The sequence below is a fragment of the Protobothrops mucrosquamatus genome, unplaced genomic scaffold (genome assembly GCF_001527695.2).
Source record: "Protobothrops mucrosquamatus isolate PMUCROS unplaced genomic scaffold, P.Mucros_1.0 scaffold663, whole genome shotgun sequence".
NCBI classification, from domain to species: Eukaryota; Metazoa; Chordata; class Lepidosauria; order Squamata; family Viperidae; genus Protobothrops; species Protobothrops mucrosquamatus.
In genome coordinates this window covers 339,667-350,013 of record NW_015386951.1, presented here as the reverse complement: position 1 = coordinate 350,013, position 10,347 = coordinate 339,667, and the positions used below count along the sequence as shown (strand labels likewise).

At 36.5% G+C, this 10,347-nt stretch overlaps 1 protein-coding gene across 1 annotated transcript in view; it reads left to right on the top strand.

The window, feature by feature from the left end:
* The window catches only part of ASCC3 (activating signal cointegrator 1 complex subunit 3), a gene marked incomplete at its 5' end in the record, with an annotated part of 204,773 nt that overhangs the window by 3,707 nt on the left and 190,719 nt on the right, over positions 1 to 10,347 (top strand). Inside the window, 2 exons of the mRNA XM_015818005.1 lie at positions 608 to 749; positions 2,496 to 2,621. Of these exons, the coding sequence (XP_015673491.1) occupies positions 608 to 749; positions 2,496 to 2,621 (268 nt within the window). The remainder of the gene's footprint in view (positions 1 to 607; positions 750 to 2,495; positions 2,622 to 10,347) is intronic.

The following is a 10,347-nucleotide window of genomic DNA, read 5'->3' as shown; positions in this document are numbered from 1 at the left end:
AGTGGTGCCTCACGACACAATTCCAAACTTGCCCGGTTCCCTCCCGTAGGGACAGTGGGCTTTGGTACGTCCCATCGTGGATTATCCATCTCCAGTGCTGTAGAAGGGGCGTTGTCTTACCTGAACGCCGTTTCTCAGCACGGAGATGGATAATCCACCCCCACCCAAATGGGTCCTTAGGCCAGGGGTTAGCCTGTGAACCAACACGTCTTGCTGTCAGCCAGTGCTGCGTCCTCGTCAAAAACTGGGAAAGGATAGGCCCAGGACAGGCGTGGCAAGTTTGGCTGACTTGATCTGATTGGGCAGGAGGATTAAGTTAACCCATCGTGGATTATCCATCTCCGTGCTGAGAAACGGCGTTCAGGTAAGACAACGCCCCGTTTCTACTTCCCAAAAAGAGGCCATCGTGAATGATGTTAACGTGTGCAGACGTCTTTGCTCAAAGAACATTTGAAATGCAACACCACTCTGATGTCCAATATGAAGCTCTCTAACCCTCTAATGTTGAATTTGCTTAGTATTTGTAATCATTTCCACGGCATCACTGCATTCTGCATTGAGTTCCTATCAGTTTTGATTGCCACTGGTTTTCCTTTTGTGGTTACAGAGAACAAGCACTTTTGAACGCTCGCACAATGCCAGTTTTATGCAGACAACGAGACATGGAATTTGACAAAATTCATTACCCGCATGTTTATGACTCACAAGCTGAAGCTAGGACAACATCAGCTTTTATTGGGGGATCAAAGGTATGCTTTTAAAGTTTCCTTCTGAGTAATGAATTTGAGTGAGCTTCCTTAAAATAGTTTAGAATGGTATTTTCTTATTTGGAAGAGGTAATTTTTGTTCCCACTGTTTACCCCCGCCCCTTGATAGAAACCTGCATATTTTCGTACGGTGAGAAATGTCAATCACTTGGCCCTAAAGTTATTTATAAGAATTCATTCCCATTAATTTCATGAAATGGTTTGGGGGCTTGGAAGACTTTTGCTATATTCAGCTGTTTTTTCCTTGAAATATTGAAATCCTTTTATTGGCAAGAACATATATTAGTGGACCACCCAAGGGGTGAAAGATGTTACTTGAAGTTATAAATTAGATCTGCTCTTGAATAGAACCGTATTGTTCCTAATGGCTCTCAAGTTACAGAAGGTTAGTTATTCTCAGCTGGAACAATGGAAAAATGAATTTATTCATTTGTTACAAATCTCTGGGCTATAGATTCAGAATTTTCTATTGTGTTGTATATTAATTAGAAATCTAAAGAAGTCATAACCAGATGGTAAAGCAAACCAGAATACCTGATTGTTTCATCGTAATTAGAACATCGGGAACATATTGAAACTGTCCTATATTTACCACATTTTTCCTTTTCTTTCTTCTGCGTGATGTTTATCTAACCCTTCACATTTGCTTTAATCATGGTGTAATATCTACCTGTGTTATAATGCTGATTATAATTAATTGAATTAAGTTTGGAAGCTGGTTTGTACACTTCATTTTACTCTTTGGGGCAGATGTTTCTTTATTATGAAGCAGTATGAACGACAAGAAAAAAATATATTCAATAAAAGAAGGAGAAGGACAAGAAAGTAGACTCATTTTATCCAAAAGCTTTGTAGAAGTATTCTTACACTTTGCCAGTCCTTCTGATCCTTTGTACTTAAATAATCTTGCAGCTGCATAGTTGAAATTATTGGTTGACCATATGCCCTCTCTGAGCATATGGTCAAGTAATTTTGCTGTTGAAGTAAACAGCAAAAAGCATGCAGCCTTATTGTTACCAAAATGTATTTCACTGGATAACATAATGGTACAGATTTCTGCCACTAGTGTTCTTCCAGATGTGTTAGAACTTTTAAGACTTGAAATTCCCTGCTGTCATGCCCTTTCTGGGAGTTACAGACTCTGGCTTACATAGAGGAAGGCTAGTCTTAAAAGGGATCTATAATCTACAATAGTATGTTAAATTTGTGTGCCATAGAAAGGGAACCATATGGGTTTTTTTTTAATCCCCCTGCAAACAAGCTCATTATTTTCTTGGCTGCTTGCCATGAATTTTCACACTCCTGAGCAGATAGTGGAAAGACCATCTTAAATAGTCAAATTTACAAGCAGGCAGGAACTCAGCTCTAGTTTCAATAAATGGAAGATATAATGACATGCATTCATTACTGTATTCCGAAACCATTTTCTGATTTCTCTCTTTTTTTAAGAAGCAACATTTTTTTTTACAGTCACTGTAGAATTGGGAAACATCTAGCACACCAGAATTATTAAATGGAGTGAATTAATTTTAATAGACTTCCAAAGATTTGCTTTTCCATTTTTGGAAACTTTTGCTTGTTTTAGAGAATATTTTAATTGATACTTAATTTGCTAACTGTTTAGTTAGCTGTAGTTTGCTACTGCTAACTGAGATGAAATTGTTCTATGTCCAACTCATTACTTTAAACTGTTCTTCCCTTTCCCTTTCTTCTTTTTAATTTTTACAGATGTTTTTGCCAGAAGCTATTGAGAGAGAAAATAATAAAATGTATGAAGAAGTAAAAATACCTCACAGTGAATCAATGCCAATAGGTTTAGTGGAAAAGCCAGTTTATATAAAGGATTTAGATGAGGTAAGAAGAAATTCTTAATTTCTGTTCTGAAGCTTCTGTAGAAGCTTCAGCCTTTTATTGATCTATAATATAAATATTGAAACAATATTATGGAGATAAAGTAAAATTATTGTTATTATTCTTATTCAAGTTATTTGAATATTGAATGATTAAATTTCTTTAATCATGTATACATAATTTTTAATGTAAAGATTTTTTGTAAATTGTAAATATTATAAATTGCTTAGAAATAACATATGTTGTAGATATGTCATATCCAAGATGGCAAATATAGGATTGAAATATACAAATGGTTTGTAAGCCAAAAGTGACAACATTGAGACTGCAAGCTCCTATGTGTACTTCTGAATTTTATTCTCTGTACTGCTTGTCACACTGCAATTACACTAAGAAAGAATATATATAAATTCCCTTTCGTGCCTTGGAGTGGGGTTGAAGAGGTCATGTGTGACCTTTTCAGTGTTGGAAATAACACAGAGATTTGTTTCTTTTTTGCTGAAGACCTTCACCTGTCCTATATTCTTAGAAACAGGTACTTTCATTTTAATGACCATTCATTCCATGTGCGAAATTATGATGGTGCTAAATAAGTGGTAGTTATGACTAGTCTTTGACGTTCAGCCATCCCAGTATCATCCTGGTCCAATAACAGAATAACAGAATTGGAAGGAACCTAGTCTAACCCCCTGCCCAAGCAGGAAACCCTATACCATTTCAGATAAAGTGATCACAATCTGGGAGCTTGGCAATTGACTCGCATTTATGACAATTGCAGCATCCTGTGGACACATGATCGCCATTTGCAGCCAGTTTCCCACAAGCAAAATCAATGAGGAAGGCAGCAGGGAAAGTCGCAAGTCATTTTAGTCAGTTGCTTGCAGCCTCCCCTCCTGGCAGCCATCTTTCCCAGCCTGATATGCTCGCACCTCACAGCCACCTGCACACACCCCTCCATCTGACAGCAACCATTTACCTTACGACTCACATGTTACTCGCTTAACAACACAAAACCTTTGCGTTGCTTGGTGGTAATAGGCACTACGGGGATTGTTGTCACTAAGTGATGCTGTCATATAATGTCATGCTTCATTACTGCATCACTTAGTGATGGAAATCCCAGCAGTCCCTGTTGCTTTTTCTTAATATTTATATTTATTTTTTTAAAATAAAATGTCCTAGGAAATATGCATGCTAATTTTTTGAAACCTTGTTTCCTTGGATCAAACAGCCTTAAAAATATTCAAAATGCTTATGCAGTACTTTCAAGCTGTATGGTGCTTGATTTGATTTTATTTTTAATTCAGCGGTTGCACTGTAAACTGACATTAAAGTAATATATCTTAGGTCCCAATTTCTTACGTAGTAGAGTTGTCAGATGTGTTCCAAATTTGATGATAGATCGTACCAGACAGGATTGTGGGGAATAATATGCTAAGATTCTAATTTTAGCTCTTTTCTATTTGGAAAAGGTCTTTGAAAATATTAACCAAACATTAGACTATTTTAAATGTGATGACAATACTTTTTATAACTAATGCTAAGGATACTTTTTTTCAGCTTGATGTTTTTCAGATGAGTGGGTATAGAGCTCTCATCATATCCTAGCAGTATATTGGTGCCTTTGTATAGCATGCACTCTGCCTATGGGTAGCTTTATATATTTATCCTATGAATAAGTACCGCACACACTCCTTTTATCCCATTTATCGTACTTATTCAGCAAAATGTGTAGCACAAATGCATAGATTAGAACATTATTGCATAAATAATCTCAGTATCAGAAAAATGCTTGAAATATATGTTAGGAACAAAATTGTATAAACATCCTATCAAATAAACATTAAATAAAGGCAGAGGAAGCATAATTTCTATCAATATAATATTTTAATGTTCTAAATACAATCAGCAAAAGAAAGAACAGCATAGTGGCATATTTGCCATAGAGTATTCACAAATTTCTAAAGTTGCAACTCTGTTGAGGACAGTCTCAACATGAATTACTTTCAAAATAGATTAAAAAAAATTCCTTTCTGTATCGGACACAAACCTAATGTTTTAAGTACTGGATCTGCCAATAGCTGCATTCACATACCCCATGGTGAGAAGATGTTTAAAAACATGGTTTATTGAACAAGCCATTGTGGCCTAGCTTTCACCGAATACTACATCATAATGGATACATTTGCATATCATAATAAGCACAAAAGCAAACAAATTTCTGGAACAATACAGTTGAGCAACGTGATCTGCTGAATGACTCCTAATTATGGTGCGTATTCGGGCAGAGCAGTAGAGAAGATAGTCCAGGTTCTTAAGGCAGTGCACCTTACAGCAGCCATCTGCCACTAATGTATATAGCATGAATGTCAAACTCGATTGAGTCACATGACATATCGTGACTTGCCGTTGCAGAGCCGGGGTGGGTATGGCCTGTGCGTGACATCTCTGGCCCGCAGGCCGCCAGTTTGACACCCCTGGTATATAGGAATTATATGGGGGCGGATTCTCTTGAGCAAATCTAGTGTAGGAAATAAGAAATATCAGTACTGGTGATTATAGAGAATTTCCTTGTGCCTTTTACTTAAGAAAGCATCAATTATAAAACCAGTGAAGTGGTCCTTGCTGATAGAATCTGGGGACTGGAAATCATCTACATTGATTTTTGCCATGATATTAATTACCAAGCAGAAAGACCCAATTTAAATTATTGATTTTAATCAACCCTTTTATCTGTATGTCGGTTAGACACAAAAGGTGCACTGCGTGATTTATTCAGCCAAATAAGACTTTTCCTCCCACGTTGATATAAAACACCACAAAAAAAGGTATCACTAAACTTTATTTAGAACCTTTTCATTTTGTCAGATATTGTGGCTCATCGGTTTATAAAACAGTCTAGGAATAATAAATACAGAACCTCTCATATACCTTTGGAATTTCTTGTCTCAGTGAAGGTGCTTGAAACAATGTTCCTAAGCCATGATTTTGTGGAGAAATCCCTGGAATAGGAATTTTGTCGGCAACTGAAAAATCAGTCTAAATATTTAATTTTCTGGCCATTTCCAGCTCTACAGAAAGATCAGTTCCATCCTTTGCTTCCTTCTCCCCGATCTGTATCCAGCTGCTCATTTTAAAGATTGGTGCCAATGTATATTTTATCCTCGTACTTTTTCATCCTTTTTTTCATGTTTTTTAGACCTGGTTGGGGGAGGGGGTATCAGTGATTGTAAGTTATGAAAGTCTTTAGGGCAGTGAACCTGGATGAAAATTCCAGGAAGTAATTAAAGATCTGGGCATAATTCAAAACAGGTAATCTCTAATATTGGCAGGATTGTTTTGAATTCAGAGCCATATACTTTGAAAAAGAAAGTGATAGGACAAAGTAGAAACAGAATAACAGAGTCTTTTCTGTTATGAAGAGCTATGGATGACATCTATATGACGCTGTCTTTACAAACGTATTTCAATAAATTTCCTGGAATTTAAAAGATGAATACTTCTTTTTCATTCAGTTGAAGAAAAATGGCTGTATCTTGTGAAATTAAGTTCATGATTTCTAAGTGCGAGTGTTGTGTAATTTCTACTTCAGGAAATTCAGTCTGTCTTTTTCCATATAATTACCAAGTGACAACTAAAATTTGAATACTGTTATTAACTAGAGTTAAACTTTTGTGACAAAATGGCATACATAGTGAAAGTTACAAAAGCAGATAATTATTTTGAGTTTTATATATTAAAAATCTGCTCTGAGTAAAAATAAAGCAGTGCCCTCTTTTTGTCAGTGTTAGGCATTAACAGAATACATATTATGTGTCCTACAAATTTATAGATGATAATTAGGAAAAAGGTGCCTTCAGCCAGCTCACCTAAATGCTGTGATATCTGGAAATGTGCTTTTGGAATGGAAGAAATTAGAAATGCAACTTCTCTAAAAGCTTTTAGCCAAACTAGGCTCAAATGAGGGTTTTTTGCACATGCAAAAAATGACCAGCCATAATTCTGTTCTGCTATTCAGCAGGTTGCAGAAGAAATTATAGCATTATTTTGGCATTTCGGGAGCTATCAGAATGCCACCTTCCATTCTATTAGAAGAGCATATAATACAGATTACATACTATTTATACTATTTGCTTCCTACCCCAAACGCAAATTGGTTATAATGAATTATTTTTGACCTTCCACCAAATAAATATAGAACTTATAAGAACAAAATTTCTAAAACTTTATAATAATTTGTAAATAAATAAATTTCTCTAGTTTGAAAAGCTTGCATTACTAGAAAAATAAAACATAAGGCCTGGGGAAGAAAATAAATTGCCTTTCAGCGCAACTTGGTGCAACTGTGGAGCTTGAGAAGTACAAGTCTCAAGTGTGCATTTTGATCAAAACATCGACTGATACTGAGGATGCTGTGCAAAAGGTAGACTTGAAATTCTTAAAACAAGAGTTCAAAATCAAAATCAAAAATTAAAAATATCACAGTCCCTTTATGTGATGGGGACCTTACTTGAAAGAGATTGTACAGTTTTAAAACTGGAAAGGATGAATTCTAAGGAAGCCAGGATGGTAGGCAGGGGATAGGCAACCATGGCTGGCTCAGGAATTCTGGGAGTTGAAGTCCACGAGTCAAAAAAGAGCCAAGGTTGCCTACTCCTGGTCTAAAGGGTGAGGAGAAGAAATATTACATTATTTGATGACAGCTTAAGAAAAAGGCAAATAAGTACAGGGCATGGTAAAAGAATATAAAACTATATATACTATAACAAAATAAGAGAAACTCTGAAGTCATTCTGTCAAACTGAACATTGGGAGAATTAGGGTAAATAAAAACAATCACTGTGCATAGCTCAGATGTGGCATTTCCAACCCTAAGATGTATTGTTGGACCAAAACAGAGAGGCAAATTCATGAAATACAAGGCTGTAAAAATTAGTTGCATTTTCCTTTGGATACCAACTGTTGAAAAACCATCGGCAGCAGAGCACCATTAGTCTTGTTGTAATTATTCTTATAATCTTGTCATAGGCCAGTGGTGGCGAACCTATGGCACGGGTGCCAGAGGCGGCACTCAGAGCCCTCTCTGTGGGCACACACGCCATTGCCCCAGTCCTAGGCCTTCAGCTGGGTTTTATAAAACCTTTTCGCTTTAGGCCTTCACCACCATGTGCAAATAAAAAAGTTCAGTCAATTTCAACTTCTCGCAGGAAAAAAAAAGATCTTGCAAAGTTGGAATTGATTGATTGAACTTTTTAGTCCCACCCAGTCTGCCGTTACCACTGCAGCCATGCCCAGCCAATGGGCCACACCCACCCAATTGGCCATGCCCAGCCAATGGGCAACACCCACCCGGCACTCGACGATGCATAAGTGGGTTTTGAGTTGCAGTTTGGGCACTCGGTCTCTAAAAGGTTTGCCATCACTGTCATAGGCATTTGTTTGTCCATGAGGGGATGTTGGATTAGATATAGTATAGTAGCAACATCATACCTGGCTGTACTGTGAGAAATTGTCATTTCAATAACGTGACATAAATAAATTGTGTGTGCGTGCATATATATAGCAAATAAATCACAAAGATTTATGCAATGTATGAAATGCCATACCTATATTGTATTATACTTCCAAAGGATGTCAGCTGCTATGAAAAAAGGAAAACTACTCAGTTGTTGAGGCCCAACTGCATGCAATTAGCAAATATGTATAAAACACTTATTCTTTTGCCCACCGGCTTAACTGGTTTTACATATAATGTTACAGCATACTGTACACAGTATCAGTAAACTAAAATATGTGGATTGCTGAATGCATTTGTTTAAATATTCTGTTCTAAAAGAAAATGGGGAGGAAACAATAAATCATATTGATAATTAATAACTAGCAGTCTCTTCTAAATATGCTGACTTAAAAAAAATAAGCATATTCAGGTTCATGAGTTCTGTGTGATTTTCTCCCTAAGATGTATATTTTAATATGAATATGAAGTATTTAATTGTAATACAGTGGTAACTTGGTGCTCAACTGCTTTGAAATTCATCGAATTTGGTACTCAACACATTTTGACACAAAAATGTCCTGGTTCTCATCATTTGTTTGGTAGTCAATGCACAAACTAGAACTTGTCAATGTTGGTTGCCTTGTGACTCACTACATTATTCCTTATGGGAAAAAAGTGTTTGATATTCGTCATTTTTGGTACTCATCGCACCTTCGGGAAACAATGATGAGTATCGAGGTATCACTGTATTCATGTTTAAAAAGCCTGCAATTTTAAGTGTCCCAAATGGCCAAATGCTATCTGTTCAGATAACACAATCCAGAGTGGTTTCCTGAAATTCCAGAGGATTTCTTTAAAGAATCTCAGGATTGCTAAAGAGACATATTGTAGATTATTTTAGAAAATCTCTGCGGGTCTTAAACTTGAAGTCTGTCTTTTTCAGGTTCTGTTGCATAAAGTGTTTCAACCTTCTGTGACTGCTTTCAGCGTCTTTATGCTATCTTCCTTCTACCAAATTTCCAAATAAATTATGAAGTCAAAATTATGGAGTACAATTTAGTGTGTTCTGAAGATGGAGCTTAGTTCTATCTGACACATCTATCAAGAAATGTAACAATTTGGGCTCTCTGTTAAATTGGGTGATGTAGGTTTGATGTTGTTTAGAGTTTTGTGACTACAATTCTGATAGGCTGATGGCAACTCTAGAGCCAGGGATCCCTGTAGCTAGAGCTATATGGAGTATATAAATAAAATCCAGTGCTCAGTGTGTCCTCAAAAGGATGATGTTGAAGAACATGTTTTGTGTGATGAAGTGGTGCCCAGGCAATAGAGATTGTATTTCATATGATTCGGATGAAAGTCTAGAGGTTGGTGGATAACATTCTTCTAACAGTTATACAACATATATGTTATTAACTTTTACTCTAGTTGTTGTATGAAGTGAAGAACTTGAGAAAAACGAGCTGTGTTAAAACAGAGCCCATGGCATTAATGTTTATTCTTGGAATAATGTTCTTTGTATTCACAGTTGCCTCATTCCTCCTTGATGGGTTAAGTTTATTACCTCTGACAGCTATAATTACCCTTTGAAATAGTCTTTGTCAGTTCTGCCCCCTTTTTGTTAAATAGATATTGTAGCACCAACCTTGAAGAGGGTGGTTTATCTCCCATCATAGGAGAACAGACAAATTAAATATGTACTCTGAAAAATCATTATTCAGTATGTGTGGATATCCCTAAAGTGGTAAGATTGTTGAAGGCTTTAATCGTGACTCATGCACAAACAGCTGGAAGTTATACCATTAGTAATGCCTGTAGAGAAGGAAATCTTACTCTGGGCCTTTGTGCTCCACAGTTTTATTGCGCAATAAATACACACCAGTTGAGCGCACTTTCTGACAATTTTGTGCTTCTGTTGCTGTGAAATTATGTTTTCTAGGAACTCAAAGCATACATAGGGAAATTGCATTCTTTCCTAGAAAACCTACCTTCTGCAGCAAGGCTTCCAGAACTGAGTGGAAGGTAGCTGACCAAGTATCACCGACACATCTGATCATTGCTGTGGTGAATCTCATTATTCCATTTATTGTCTTCCTTATTTGCCTATTTGTTATTGTGAACTATAAAGTATATGCTGGGAACAAATGGGGAATACCAAGGAAGCTACTATCTGCTAAAGCGGCTTCATGTTTTATAAATGCACAAATCTGGTTTTTTTTTTTAAATATACAG